The following is a 16,497-nucleotide window of genomic DNA, read 5'->3' as shown; positions in this document are numbered from 1 at the left end:
ATGATTTCGGTCATGGTGACCACTTCGACTTAGCTGTCTTGGCGGCGCTGGTGCACCCGAAGATAGCTTACATATCCGATCCTCGCGGCAAATTCCTCGCACATTGAGAGTATCTGAACACGCCGCCAACATAATTATAGTGAACTAGCTTTCCGCCCGCGGCTTCGCCCGCGTGGAATTTTGTCTGTCACAGAAAAACTTTATCGCGCGCGTCCCTGTTTCAAAAACCGGGATAAAAACTATCCTATGTTCTTTCCCGGGACTCAAACTATCTCTATGCCAAATTTCATCAAAATCGGTTGCGAGGTTTAAGCGGGAAAGCGTAACAGACAGACAGACAGACAGACAGACAGACAGAGTTACTTTCGCATTTATAATATTAGTTGGGATGACGGCAGATGGACGAGATTTGCATCATCGCGTTTCGCGTCGAGTTCAGGTGTGCGCTGCACTTTGAACTCGGAAGACGTAGCGTAGGCAGGCCTCCCACGAGGTGGACCAACAATTTGGTGAAGGTCGCGGGAGGTACCTGGATGCGAGCGGCGCAGGACCAGTCTTTGGGGGATGAACCGACTTCAAATGCGTGAACACAAAAAAAAAACTAAAAATTAAAAATATTGCGTATAAAAAGTTCATCCCCAATTTTCCACCCTTGGGGGTGAAATATTTTCTTCAAATTCGCATGAAAGCACCCTTTTGATAATACCTATTCAACAAAAAAATAATCGTTCAAATTGATTTATAATCGGCGGAGATATTGCGTATAAAAAAGTTCATCCCCAATTTTCCACCCTAGGGGGTTGTTTTTTCTATTATTAAATTTAAATGGGACCACCCTTGAGGTATTATCTATACGCCGAAAAAAGATTTGTTCAAATCGGTTCATAATTGGCGGAGTTATCGCGTAACAAACATAGAAAAAAAAAAAAAAACATACGGGTCGAATTGAGAACCTCCTCCTTTTTTTTTAAGTCGGTTTGACCAGCAGTGGACGTCTTTCGGCTGAAACGAATGAAAGAACGCTAAGAGAGTTGGCTAAGCTAAAGAAATAGCCAAAATGGACCTTCGTAAAGCACCTTCATTTGATCTGATCACCATGCAGTCCATGCTCTTGACAATGACACACTTAGTGAGACCCTTATTATTATTGTTTTTTGGGCCTTCATTTGCGCCAGCTCGACCAGGTTTGATCTATTGTGGCAGCCCTTGTCTTTAGAGTTCACTGCTGAGTCCCGTTGAGTCTATAAATTTCCAGATTCTTTGGAGCGTGATATCTGCTATCTCATCCGGGTGCATGATGTGTCGCCCGAGATGGATACTTCTTTTGCTCATAAGCGGGCCGCATGAGCAAAGAACATGCATGGCCGTTTCTTCATCTGTATGGCAGAATCTGCACAGAGTTTCCACGGTCATGTTCATGTTTGATTTATGTTTGTTTAGTTTGCAGTGGCCGGTTAGTATTCTAGTCACTGCACAGGCTTTGTATCTTTTGAACTTTAGCAGTTCCTTAGTTACTTTGTTGCTATATCCCTGAATGAGTGATTTTGCGTGTTTTTGTCCCGATGTAGACTTCCACCACTCAATAGCCTCTTGTTTGCAGAGGGCGGTTAGTAGCGTGGTGGCTCGTTGTTTAGTGATGCCACAGAACGGTTCTACGCCGATTTGAGGGTTATCGGCTCCATCTCTGGAGAGTTTATCTGCTACTTCGAATGTCCTGGTACCCATGTAAGCGTTACTTTGTTGGTATCTCCCAGTGCATTCAGTGTCTCGGTGCATGTTTGGACCAATTTTGACGTGTATTCGAAGGATTTTAAGGCCAGCAGTGCTGCTTGGCTGTCTGAGTTGATGTAGATGTGTTGATCCCGGAGCCTCCTTTCCAAGTGAGACCCTTGCAAGTCTCTTAACTTTGGAAATGATCCATAAGCCTGGCAAGTCGCCTTACGAAATCTCCTTCTATCGCTCAATTAATCTGACATTTGTATTGTTAAAATTATGGGAAAGGATCATTCTTGCTCGTTTATTCCCTGGCCTAAGTATAACCCATGTAATATAGTATACCCGACCATTAATTTTGGCAGAAACTATACCAACCATAATCAGTACAATGTTTGAAAAAGAAAGAACCCTGTACGGCTGCTTTTGCTGTGGCTTCAGCTGGGTTTAGCATAAAGGACTACTCTGTGAAAGTAAAAAGTACCTTCCAGCTTCCAGCACACTAAACTTCTACTACCTTATCTCAGTGACAGACAGTTTTAAATCAAACTCCGTGACAAAATCTTCTCTTTTTAGCTGCAGAGCTGGAGTACCCCAGTTCTCTGTACTTGGTCCGGTACTCTACAATATTTACTAGTAAAGCAGCCCAGATACCAGAAAGCTGCGGCTTTCCTCAAATGTAATGTGTGTGTTGACTGTTGCACTGTGATCTTAAAGTGACTAGACTGTTGCAATTGCAAAGTCAGCTAAATGCCAATAATGCTTGGCTGACCAAGTGGCGCATGTAAGCAAACCCCGAAGTCTCACCATAATAATATTATCATTTAAGACGTCGTCAACTTATACTCCGGCCAATCTAGACCTCGACACATTGCTGCAATCAACCTGCATTAAAAACCTGAGGTGGAATTGTGTAAAGCAATCGTAATCATTTGACAGTTCATAACGTACGATCATTCTGTCAAACGCTTTGTTTAACTGACTTTATCGTACGTTATGAACTGTCAAATGATTACGATTGCTTTACACAATTCCACCTCTGGACCCTAGGATAACATGGAAAGATCATAAATATAAATAAAACAGATCTGAACATAAATTATGGCATCTAACTTTGGTCGACCGACAGTCAACTAATCCATCATTAACAGTAACTGTGTGCCTCCAAAGAGCTCAAAAATACATGTTAAGGGCACATTGGTACGCTCGCCTTTAGGAAATACACGAAAACCTGATCTCAGCCAAACTTGCTATCCAATTATCAAAGTATCTATGATCAAGAGAGCTAATTTACTAGGGTAAAGTAGCTCTACCGTTTCAAACCCCAACCAACTGCAAATCATCTGATTAGTCTTGACGACACATACTAAAAAAGCAAATTAAAAAAAAAACCTAATGAATAAAGGTCAAACAAGGTCACGCCGCCGACGCCGCCGCCGCCGAAGTCAAAAAGTCGGCGCGCCGCCGCCGGCCTTTTATATATCGGCGCCCACCTCTACTTTGAGCGTATCTTAGGCAGTGGCAGGCGTCATCAGACTGCGGAGGTCAACCTGTTACCTGACAATGGTTCCAGGGATGCGTCTGCCATTCACCTCCAAGCCGGTGCTTGTCCCTTCAACGCCGTGCTTTATTCAGCGTTTTAACACTCTTGACTGTCTAACGCTGACCAAATAAACCGAAATCCTGTTAAAACAGGTGCTGAAATTACCAGATAAGGCACCGCTCAGCATGAGCCTGCTCCTCACAATATCCCTTCGCAAGAAGGACAGACCAAACAACCTATTCTATTAAACGTCCTAATCAGTAGATACAATTATGTAAGTATTGATCCAATCTGAAGTAGTTGAATGCTAAATTCTAAATCTGGATGCAGATACCGATCACAGAGACACCGCCGGCCTCTCCGCATGTCTTGTCAAGGTACCCTAAAATTATCAATCTCTCGTTCTCTACTGCATACCGAAAAACATTGATACAATCACAAACTACTTACTAAACCTCGTCACCTTTGACAAACCAGACGAGACAGCAACTACTAGAACGGAAGGTTAGTGTGTAACATTTTATCTTCTGGAACACTTTAAACCTTGTCAATTACGTGAACTCAGGTTCTACAAGTCGTCATCTCTAAGGGTTTTGTTGGTAAATACGAAATCTATACGACTCAACAAGTGCCTATAATGGTAAGCTTGATCTCCAGTGAGGGCTCATCACAACTCGACCCCACACAACCGATCCAATACACAAGACTCCAGCTCAGCATCTCTTAACAACCATCTGGATGTCTACAAAATATCAGAAATCATAATCAGCGATCTTTCATTCATTTCATGTGCGTTCACTAATTTTGCTATCGGACAATCAAAGCATAGCCTATACTCGAAACTAAGGGAGGAAGGGGCACATTCAGAGCCTCTATTGGAACTGTCTCTCTAACTTTTCAACTTGAAAAACATCACCTCCTTTCGGTTCAGTCGGGTAAAAATAGCTCTGACAGCGCAAAATATTATCTCCCAGGTCGATTCAATCAAATTTATCTGACGATCTAGGTCGATTTACGGGGGAAACAACCTACTTAGTGGCATCTCCTGGGTTCAAATCCAAAGGTATATATTCCAAAAGTTCGGGAAACTGGATATCCAGAGCAGTGGCGGGGCAAGACCTAAATTTGATGTGGGCAAGACAGATTTCGCGAGGCCTTGTTCTGTGGCGAACTGAATTATAAAAAACCGGCCAAGTGCGAGTCGGACTCGCGCACCGAGGGTTCCGTACAAACCTGCAAGGTTTACAAAGTTCGTTCATTACGACAATCGAGTCATAACTATGGTATTTTTATTGCAAAATGAAATTCATAAGTTTATATTTATTAAAAAATATATATTTTGTAATATAACTAAAAATTTAATAAGTGCTATAAAACGTTGCTTCATGCCAAATTTCAAGATTCTAGGTCGACTGGAAGTACCCTTTAGGTTTTGATTCCCTTGCGAGTACTTGCGAGTTTCAAAATATGCAGCTTAAATTGCTGTTTCTTTTGATTGCGTTGACATAGAAGTTGGATTTTGTTACAGCTTAAAGGTATTATAGACCTGAGTATTTGGTATGAATTTCAATTTAATACCTCTACGCGTTTATGAGGAAATGGGTAGTAAGTTTAAAATTATTAAAAAAATATATATTATGTGATGTAACTAAAAATTTATGGTTTTCGTAATTTTTCCTTTATCTATGCTATAAGACGTTGCTTCGTACCAAATTTCAAGATTCTGAGTTCACGGGAAGCACCCTGTAGGTTTTGATTCCCTTGCAAGTGTCGAAAATTTGCGGCATAAACGGCTGTATCTTTTGATTGCGTTGGCTTAGAAGTTTGATTTTTTCACAGCTTCAAGGGACAGTAGACCTGAGTAATTGATATAAATTTCAGCTTCATACCTCCACGCGTTCCTGAGAAAAAGGGTCTTGACAGACGGACGGACAGACGGACAACAAAGTGATCCTATAAGGGTTCCGTTTTTTCCTTTTGAGGTACGGAACCCTAAAAAGTAATAATAAAAAAACAATGAACACTGACAAGTTTTTATTCATAAAAATTAGATTAATATTAAAAAACATTTTTTTTGAGGCGCGAGGCCCCTTGTACCGCGAGGCCGTAGGCGGTGGCCCACGTCACCCACGCCTTACGCCGCCACTGATCCAGAGACCCCACAGAGATTCACCAGCAGCCTTTGCAACGACTTCAACCAGGGTGGCTATGGTGGTAAACTAGGCTAAATCTTTGCTGTCCCGTTTCTCACCACAGCAAAAGGTACCTGCTTAGCACCTCGAAGTGACCTTTCTGGCTTTTCTTAGCAGGGCTCGAGGCCGACCCTCAAAATATAGAATCTCCACCATGTTCTTACCACATGGTGACCTCCACGTCAGGATCAGGTTAACATGTAATTTTTTAGTATTACTAATCTAAAACTATATTAAAGATAACTTTCATTTTCTTACTAAGCATAAAAGCTTAACCAATTTCACTTCCTGATAAAGGCCTTAAACCCAACAGTAGGTATCTAAAATGTGACCTTTACGAGGCTTCTCGTAGACTAGCTTATGTATATTTTTCTCCTACCATCTACATCAGCTGCTGACATGACAAAACATAGTCTCACCTGAATAATTTCAAGATTAAGTTAATAAACCTTGACCTACGAGTAAGTTTGGCACCGTTACGGCATCATACAAACAACTGGGAAAAATGACAGCAAATCCCAAAAAACAGCATTTATTATGTATGCCCTTGCTACGGTTGCGTAAGTTACTGGAATCAGGCGAGCAGAGGCGAACAGCGGAATATAATAACACATTATTTATTTATTTTTCAACACCAAGTAATACTAGGAATCTACATGGATAAAAACAGTATAAAGGTTGTTGAATTTAAAACCTCTCCTGGTATTGTTGACTTCGTTGTGGCATCTTTAATTTGGGTTGATATTTAGCCATAGATGAAATTATATGACGAGATATTGGCGTAGGCAGAACAATAATAGCAATATTATAAGGCAGACACTTTTATTAACTGATCTACGACCGATACACCAAATAAAATATTATTTAATTAATAACTTTCAATCAACAGATCTAAAGCATGTTGGATACTCTTCAATCACATCGTACGCCTGTATTATAAACTTATGTTGATGACTCGCATGAATCTTACTGCCATGCGGGCAAATTATATTAATACACACTCAATCTGCATTTTAATGAGGAAAGAATTTCTGAATTCAGTTCAGTAGCTTTCCAGTTTATTCATTTCAAACATACAAAAGTACAAACCCTCCTACTTTGTGATATTAGTGCTGCTCTCACTGGGCATTTAGAACAAAACATGTTAATACCCTGAAATTAATCATGTTCTAATCTACACTCGCGAGCAAAACTATGGAATCACTTACATGATGTTGTTTCCACGCGATCTTGTGTACTAACGAATTTGTTAGTAACAATAAAAGTGACACCATTTTAAAGATTAAACTTTTAACTTTAAATTGATACCAAATTCATTTAAATCACATCAGTATTTAAAAAGATATCCCGGCTGATGAGAAGAAGTAAGGAAAAAGACATGTTTCAACTCTTTGATACGTCGCGAGTTGCGGCCTATTTACCCCCTATAAAAGCACGTGTTTTCGGATTTTGCTTTCACACGTTGATCCTTACACATCTCCGCTTCTTTTGACACTTTTCCTGGTATTCTACACCTTCAGAAGCAGCACAAATCGTTGCATTATTGCAAGAAGAGCTCAGCCAGCGGGCTGTCGCACGTCAGCTCCACATAAGCCAGTCCTGGGTTTCGAAAGTTTTAAGACGCTTTCGGGAGACTGGTGGCTTTATCCCGAGACCAAGTTCTGAACAGCGCCGGTGCACATCGCAGAGGAATGACCGTTTTTTTATGTCAACCTCTCTACAAAATCATCATTTGACTGGTATCGACGTCCAGCAAGAGCTCAGAAATGTTCGTAGGATAGCTGTTAGCAAGTGGACAGTTCGTCTAAGATATAAGCAATAGAATTTGACTCCAAAAAGGCCTGCCACGGGCTCGAAACTGACGGCAGGCCACCGATAAGCACGCTTTCAATTTGCTCGTACACATCTCGATGGGAAGTCGAGCAAGCCACCCCTATAAGCCATTGTTTCAGCGAACCAGCACTGCACAAATCTCTCCCCAGGCCGCCTATAGACCCGACCTCTTCGACTGCTGCACTGCAAACACAGTCTGCATTCATCGGAGAACAAAACTCGCCTCCATTACTCGCCTTCCCATCAAAATAAGTGCGAGCTAATTGAAAGCGTGCTAGTCGGTGACCTGCCGTCAGTTTCGAGCCTGTGGCAGACCTTTTTGGAGTCAAATTCTATTGCTCATATCTTAGACGAACTGTCCACTCGCTAACAGCTATCCTACGAACATTTCTGAGCTCTTACTGGACGTCGATATCAGTCAAATAACGATTTCATAGAGAGTTTGACATGAAAAAACGGTCATCCCTCTGCGATGTGCACCGGCGCTGTTCAGAACTTGGTCTCGGGATAAAGCCACCAGTCTCCCGAAAGCGTCTTAAAACTTTCGAAACCCAGGACTGGCTTATGTGGAGCTGACGTGCGACAGCCCGCTGGCTGAGCTCTTCTTGCAATAATGCAACGATTTGTGCTGCTTCTGAAGGTGTAGAATACCAGGAAAAGTGTCAAAAGAAGCGGAGATGTGTAAGGATCAACGTGTGAAAGCAAAATCCGAAAACACGTGCTTTTATAGGGGGTAAATAGGCCGCAACTCGCGACGTATCAAAGAGTTGAAACATGTCTTTTTCCTTACTTCTTCTCATCAGCCGGGATATCTTTTTAAATACTGATGTGATTTAAATGAATTTGGTATCAATTTAAAGTTAAAAGTTTAATCTTTAAAATGGTGTCACTTTTATTGTTACTAACAAATTCGTTAGTACACAAGATCGCGTGGAAACAACATCATGTAAGTGATTCCATACTTTTGCTCGCAAGTGTAGTTCTGTTACAGAAACTCGAAAATCTTTCATCACATAGCGCCATTGGTAAGTAGTCACCAGGAGCTAATAAACAAGTCTCTCACCAGATGCTGTGCATCGTCACATGCCGAATAATACAAGTTTTACAAAACAATAAAACTTGTATTATTGAGCAGAGACGATGCACAGCATCCCAAGAAGGCCTCCTGGTGAGCTCTCTATGAAGAACTCCGAGCAAGCTCGCCCCCAGGTGACTAAAATGGCGGCAAACGGAAGTAAGTCAAATCAATTCCTATTAAATAATTGCGGAAATGACGTCATTTAAGGTATAAAATGGTAAAAAACTACACCGGAAGTAGACGCATCTCTCACCAGATGCTGTGCATCGTCTCTGCTCAATAATACAAGTTTTATTGTTTTGTAAAACTTGTACTATTTTTATTTTTTTTATTTTGATGATCATCAGTAAGTGAGTGAGTGTCATAAATGCGAAACTTTGCTTTCGCTTAACTTTGAAACTAAATGACCTACAGACTTGAAATTTTGGATTTTAAGTATGTGATTATAGCTTACTAGATAACGAAAATTTCAGCGTTCTGGTCTTATCCAGAGGTTCTCAAATAGATAGAGCCCTGAAAATGCGGCGAAATGGTTCCAGTAAAGGATGGTACGGCAGTGTTTGCTTCGCGCTTGACTTGGCGGGGGCACTGCCGTGCCCCCAAATGTTGCAAAAATTAAACGAACTATTATCGCGCCTACGAAATCGCGGGCACAGCTTGTATCTTAAAATCTATACTAATATTATAAATGCGAAAGTAACTCTGTTTGCCGTGTCTTTCACGCCTTAACCACTGAACCGATTTTGATGAAATTTGGTATAGAGATAGTTTGAGTCCCGGGAAAGGACATAGGATAGTTTTTATCTCGGTTTTTGATAAAGTTTTTCTGTGATAGACAAAATTCCACGCGGGCGAAGCCGCGGGCAGAAAGCTAGTAGGTATACTATAGTCATATTATACTATTTACAACGACTGGTGGTGTGGGTGTGTATGTATACAGGTGTGTACCTCTATATTATAAGCAAGTTATAGGTAGGTAGGAACAGACGCCGGCACGTCAACGTAACCACTGTGGGTTCTTGTGCAGTTGTTAGGTGCGTTTGCAACAAAATGTGCTGTCGTGTGTAACATCTAATTCAGAGTAGGTTCGTGTAAAAGAAGCAAATACGTATAAAGCAAATCGAATATTAGGTATTAATCACTGTTGAACTCATAGAAACACACCCTATAAAATATCTATTATTATAATAGTTAGTAGGTAACTACCCATTTAAGCAATCGCTGAAAACCTTTTTTACGGTTAAGATTTATGATATTCGGGCGGGTGGGCTTCGGCTGAAGGTTGTGGGTTCGATTTCAGGTTGCAGGTATTGTTATTCTAATGCAAAAACGTAACGAAAGCAGTTTCATCGAATGGCATAACATCGAATAGGTACTCATAACACATAAATAGAAATTCTATGTTCCGTGGCTCATATCGTCTTCTTCTATTTTCTTCTTTGCGTCTTCTGTCTTTCATGCTTTTCTTCTTTGTCTCTTCTGCTCATCTACTTCTTATACAGTGTGAGTCACGATAAAGTGCACATATGAATTAAGGTGAAACTAGACCTATTTTTATCGACAAAAGAGGTCAAAATTTTTTTGAGATTTAAAAAAAAAATAGATTTTTTTTTCTTTTAATTACTTATTGTAAAGAAAACGTAATAACTTTTAAACTAAGAGGTATATCCTGATAAAATATAAACAGTAATAATGCTAAATAACAGACAATACTAAAAAATACATAAAATACTCAGAAAATGGCAACAAATAATAAAAAATGATACTTTTTGAAAAAAATCTGCTTTTAAATTCGTGTTTTTTTTGGTAATTTCATAAATTTCTTTAAAAAATGCCCCTATAACAGGTGGTTTTCAAAGTTAAAAAGTTATTACGTTTTCTTTACAATAATTGAAAGAAAAAAAAATTATAAAAATAAAAAAAATTGACCTCTTTTTTGTCGATAAAAATAGGTCTAGTTTCACTTTAATTCATATGTACACTTACGTGATTCACACTGTATTATACATAGGTACATAGTACAATGAAGAAAAAAAAGAAGATAGTAATAATGAGAAGAAGAATAGAATAAGAAGAGACAAAGAAAAGCAGTACAGGAGACAAAAAAAAGATGATCATGATGAAGAAGAATAGATAAAAAGATGAAACGAAGAAGAAGTTATAAAGAAGAAAAGCAGAAGAAGAACAGGAGACAAAAAGAAGAAAATGAGAAGAAGCACAAGACGATGTCACGTTTAATAATCTTACTATACAGGGTGTCCCGTAATGTAACGTCAAGCCGGAACTGGGTGTTGAGGCAAGTTGTGCTGGTTATCAGAAAAATATAAAAAAAAATCTATGTGGCATATTTTAAAAATAATAGGCATTTAAAAAAAATCAAAAAATTCTACTCCAGGTGACGGTCCTTTTACTCGTGTTGCCACAAATCTTCACTTTTTCCAAATTTTTTTTTTGTTATGTAACCCTGAATAATGCTTCTCTAAATTGTTATCAAAATTACAAAACTAGCTGCTCCAACTTGGATGAAAAAAATACATTATTCCCAAAAAAAATATCAAAATAAAAATTTTGCTTAGTTTAAACTGACTGTACTGAAAAAAAATTGTACTACGCGAGTGTGGCAAGTGACGTCATAATTTGGCGCATTTAGTAAGGATTCCAAAATGGTATAACACTTTGTAAAATCTTGCTGTAATTGTCGACAATTTTTGTTTATTGGAAATAATCCCGTTTTTAACTTTATCTACCTTGGTTAAAAATATTATTCTAATGTGCCCAAAATTCAAGTTTCTGGCTTAAGTGAGGTGGAGAAGCCATTTTAAAAGGTATGAGCGGGACGGAGAGGGCCATCTTACCAAGCAGGGATGTTATGGATATCCGTAACTGTAACCGAAACTATCGGATATCCGAAATAAAAAAATGTCCATAACCGTAACCGAAACTGATTCAAAAGTTACGGATAGTTTCGGATAAAGGCCAAACTGCAAAACTCTATGAAATCTGCAGTATACACGCCGCAGCTGCAATGCCGCGCTGCCGATTTCATAGTTTTGCAGTTTGCGGTTGCAGTTTGCGGTCTGCCGCAGACCAGAAGATTTAAGGTACAATTCCAAAACGGGCCGCAGACCGTCTGCGGCCCGTCTTGGAATTGTACCTTAAATCTTAATATTTGTTACCAACTTGTCTGGCATTCGCTGGCACCATCTAATATGCCAGCCTGTTTTACCTTTATCATACATAGTTGTCGTCTTAGTTGGTACCTACATAAAGTAGCTATGTGGGTCACGCTCACGCAGCATCTTGCTATTTGTATTATACCTACATTTTTGAAATTCTAATAATTCCGTAACCGAAATTATCCGAGACTTTCGGATAATCTGAAATGATTTCATATCCGTGACCGTAACCGAAACCGGTATAATATTATTCTAATATCCGTAACCGTATCCATAACCGAAACTTCATATCCTTATTATCCCTGTTACCAAGTACAAGTGCAGGCAGAGCAGGTAGTAAAGGCGCGCGCGCACGGGTGACTTTTGTCACAGTATGTCAACTACTAATTACTGTCATGGTGACAAAAGTTTCTGTGACTGACTGTACGGTAGTCAGTCACAGAAACTTGAATTTTGGGCACATTAGAATAATAATTTTTAACCAAGGTAGATAAAGTTAAAAACGGGACTATTTCCAAAAATCAAAAATTGTCGACAATTACAGCAAAAATTTACCAAGTGTTATACCATTTTGGAATCCTTACTAAATGCGCCAAATTATGACGTCACTTGCCACACTCGCGTAGTACATTTTTTTTTCAGTACAGTCAGTTTAAACTAGGCAAAAATTTTATTTTCAAATTTTTTTTGGGAATAATGTATTTTTTTCGTCCAAGCTGGAGCAGCTGGTTTTGTAATTTTGATAACAATTTAGAGAAGCATTATTCAGGGTTACATAACAAAAAAAAAATTTGGAAAAAGTGAAGATTTGTGGTAACACGAGCAAAAGGACCGTCATCTGGAGTAAATTTTTTTGATTTTTTTTAAATGCCTATTATTTTTAAAATATGCCACATAGATTTTTTTTTATATTTTTCTGATAACCAGCACAACTTGCCTCAACACCCAGTTCCGGCTTGACGTTACATTACGGGACACCCTGTATAAAAATAAGTCGGGTTTTCCTCCCTGACGCTATAACTCCAGAACGCACGAACCGATTTCCACGGTTTTGCATTCGTTGGAAAGGTCTCGGGCTCCGTGAGGTATACATATAGCAAAGAAAATTCGGGAAAAGGGGGTAAAACAGGATCCACGCGTACGAAGTCGCGGGCGGCCGCTAGTTTAATATAAACCTTTATTACGGCATTCGATGTTTTCGTACATACTAAGTTATGAAATAACTAATATGAACTGCCAACCTGTCACTACTTAAACAATGTTAAGAAAATTTCATAGGGTAGAGAAAAAATTGTTTAGTGTTTAACATCTTAGAGAAACAATTTCTTCACATACATATTTGAGGACATAACAAGTAAAAATAAGAAGAAAATGTATCAGGGATTCCTATTTATTACTTATTTATTGTATTAACTATGGATAATTACATTGGTTTTTAAATGACATAAAAAAAGAATGCCATACAATGTGCTAATTACAATATTTTGGTCGAAAATTGACAATGTTTTACTTATTTATTACACACATTTATACCTATGTACATTTCGTAAAAAAATATTATTAATTACTTTATCAAAATGTAAAACTTAAAAATAAAGCCATAGTAAATTATTTACAGAAATTCATCACACCAGTCCTTCAAACATTGATAGCAATCTGCTGATTGTTTTGAGTTGGCACTACAAGTCTCTTTCATCCATTCTTGAAAAAGTTCCTTGTCTTTCTTCAAAACGAGGAACTGCCCCAGTACAACATATGCCTGTAACAATGAACAAACAAGATAACATAAAGAAGATAAATGGAAAGTATTTCACATACAATGTTTATTAGTTAAATTATATTTTACTATGTTATATTTTAATGAATACTGTTTCCCAGAGTATCATTTGATGTAACAAGGCATTCATTTGGATATAGTTATTTTATGGTTTATTCATATTTTAAATCCGTCTGCTCGTTTGCCTACTGTCACATAAAAAAAATCAAATATGAATCAATATGTACAATTAATGAATATCATGATCATCTTGATTGAGTCTAACAGGGTGACTGTAATTCGATGCATTCCTTGAAATGGGTTACTCATTCATGGTACCTAACTCATTTCTAATAGATTTTTTAGCTATGTTAGAGTCAAAACTCATAATCGGTCAAAACTACTTTTGACTGATTCTTTCAGTCAAAAGCGGTTTTGACAAATCGTTTAGTCAAAACCACTAGAGTACTGACCAAACAAATTGGTAATCTACTTATCTTTTACCTGACGAATACCTAGATAATTATCTTAAAAGTACTAGCTAAGATAGGTGTGATCATTTTGTATGCACATATCACAGTAATGTTACACTTTAAAATGGTTTTATAACACATTTTTATGATTTCCAAGTAATTTACACTAATCATAACATTTTGTATGAATTTTGACTGATTGGTAAAATTTTAAATCAGGCTAAACAATATTTCAGCTGATTTTGTGCACTCAAAAGTGATTTTGACTAAAGCATATTGACCAAGGGCATCAGACAAAACCACTTTTGACTGATTTTTGCAGTCAAAGGTGGTTTTGATCGATTATGAGTTTTGACTGTAAGCCTAGGCGCAGACCATCGATTTTTCGTCGGCCGATAGTTTAGTCGGGCAGTTGATCAGTATGGGCATGTATGGAAATGGGCACATTACACCGATTTGATTTGGCCGACTCTTCATACAAATTAAAATCGGGCCCACTATCGGCCAACTAGAAATCGGTGGTCTGCGCCTAGTCTAACAGCTACACAACTTGTGGTCGGAAATCATTGGTAATATTGAAATATAAATTTAAAAACATGTTGATGGTTTTATTCAGTCAAGACATTGGAGGCCATGACGTCAGTTACTACAGATAGACGATGAAATTTTTCTAATGAGCGATTTTCGAAAGAAAACAGAAAATTTACAACACAATGACGTCATTTAACCTTGCAATTTACCGGTAGTCTTTCTAAAAAAAATTAAGTAGGAATAGTAATAATACCTTATCAAATCCAGCAGTTTCCAGTCTTTTGCCTAACACTTCTCCGACACCAGCCAAATCAGTGACTGGTTTTTCTCCCATAGGCTCCGCAACAAAATTGCGATGCTTTTGTGATGTGCTTGACATTTTCCCGGTTGTGGTGCTTTGGAAGCTCCAATAATATCGTGTACACGAATGTTTTATTGAGAAACTTACTTAATGTAAGCACTTTTACAGAAGGAATTTCACAAAAAAATACGCAAAGTACAAAAATTATGACAACAAAAAGCATACAATACAATTTCAATCATCGAATCGAACGAAAAGACGCACGCAACTTGACACTTGACGCAAGTTTGAGCCACAGATTAAAAATCAATCGACGCCTGACAAGAATAAAACCACAGAAGAATAAAATAGTATAGCCCGACCACATAGAGTTATTAACCCAGGAGTGGAACTGACAGGCAATCCCCTCTAGCAATGTGAGTAGACCAGTGGTTAACTCAGTTTATAAAAACTAGTTGCAGCGCCACCAATGACATATTCCAAATGTCACTATTGATGAGTAACGTGCTGAGACAAAAATGGTGAATTGCAGTGTATTTTATTGTAAAAAGAGATCTGAAACTTCAAATCTTGAAAAGGACAATATTACCTTCCATCAGTAAATATTATTTTATTTATTTTACATTAATTAATACACTAAATTTGCAAAAAACTAAATTTCAAGAAGTGTTGCCACTGGAAAGCACAAATTCCTAATTTTGTAATATTTTTAAGAATAGTGTAGGTACTTACGAATATAATCGAAATTCTATGTTAAAAATTTGATACTGCCTACCTATTGGCAGGAAGTAAGTATTTGGAAAAGAAAGTTTTTTTTTATTTGGTCAATATACTAATTAATTAATGTAAATAAATCCTATGTCCAAACGTTTGTATTAATACAATAAAATAATGTTCGTCGAATCTCCCTATTTCATTATTACATACAGTCCTATCAACTTAAGCTGAGAATTGCATTTGTGTAAGTGCTCGCCAAAAGTGTTAGTAAAACACATACAAATAAAATTAATGTTTTATTAAAAGGAAGTCTATAAAACACTTGCTACCAATTGGGCCGATGTAACGACACTTGACACATCCTTTTAAATAAATAAATAAATAAAAACAGGTCCTCGCTCAGCATATGCCAAGGCACGAAGTACCTCGACGCTGATATTCTGCGAGCACCGTTTATAGAGAGGGCGTCCAGCCAGCCTTACAAAATACAACAAAAAGACAAACTTTATAAAATTACAAAATAAAAACAGACTAAAAACTTTTCGTTCACACCTTTAAAATACGTATTCAATTTGCATAAAATTTCTTTCACTTGGCTGCTTAATGGATTTCGTACAGGAAATTCACTTACAGTAGGAGCCATTTCACTAATATTTGGAACACAATTACATAAAATTACACGTATCTGCTACCAGTACCGGGGGTGAAGTGAAGTATGTGAGCGACAAGGAAGCGGTGCGTGGCGGACGCGCCGCGCTTCAGGCCGCTTGCTATAATAAACCATGCGCGGGACGCACCGCGCTTCAAGCCGATTGCCACTCTAAACTATCGGTGTGCACTCACACAAATGCAATTCTCAGCTTAAGTTGAGAGGACTGTAGTACGGTCAGTGTTTGGTAACCCAAAAGTGTACATTTTTATTTCAATACGCTGGCCACCCAGCGGAAATTTTAGTGTGGTACAGCACAATATGAAATATCGATATCGACATCGACTTGGTGATTGTATTGAAGAAAAATGTAAGAGTCACACTTCTCTCCTGTAAATAATTTTACGTATAAACCGAACAAAAGAAAATTGAAACAGAGTTCCATACCATCTTTTAAAGTTGAATTTCGACGTTGAGCTACCCTTCTCAACGTCGAAATTCAATATTGAATATTGAAAGAGAATTAATACTCCAA

At 38.1% G+C, this 16,497-nt stretch overlaps 1 protein-coding gene across 1 annotated transcript; it reads right to left on the bottom strand.

The window, feature by feature from the left end:
- Positions 1–12,909: 12,909 nt before the first annotated feature.
- On the bottom strand, positions 12,910–14,890 carry LOC135072920 (barrier-to-autointegration factor). The gene is made up of 2 exons (XM_063966939.1): positions 14,549–14,890; positions 12,910–13,294 (listed from the first exon to the last, which is right to left on the bottom strand). The coding sequence occupies exons 1-2, from the start codon at positions 14,672–14,674 to the stop codon at positions 13,148–13,150; spliced, it is 273 nt and encodes a 90-aa protein (XP_063823009.1). The 5' UTR covers positions 14,675–14,890; the 3' UTR covers positions 12,910–13,147.
- Positions 14,891–16,497: the final 1,607 nt, after the last annotated feature.

The sequence above is a fragment of the Ostrinia nubilalis genome, chromosome 6 (assembly GCF_963855985.1).
Source record: "Ostrinia nubilalis chromosome 6, ilOstNubi1.1, whole genome shotgun sequence".
In the NCBI taxonomy this organism is placed as follows: Eukaryota; Metazoa; Arthropoda; class Insecta; order Lepidoptera; family Crambidae; genus Ostrinia; species Ostrinia nubilalis.
The sequence above is the reverse complement of the archived record's forward strand: the minus strand, read 5'-3'. Positions and strand labels throughout refer to the sequence as shown.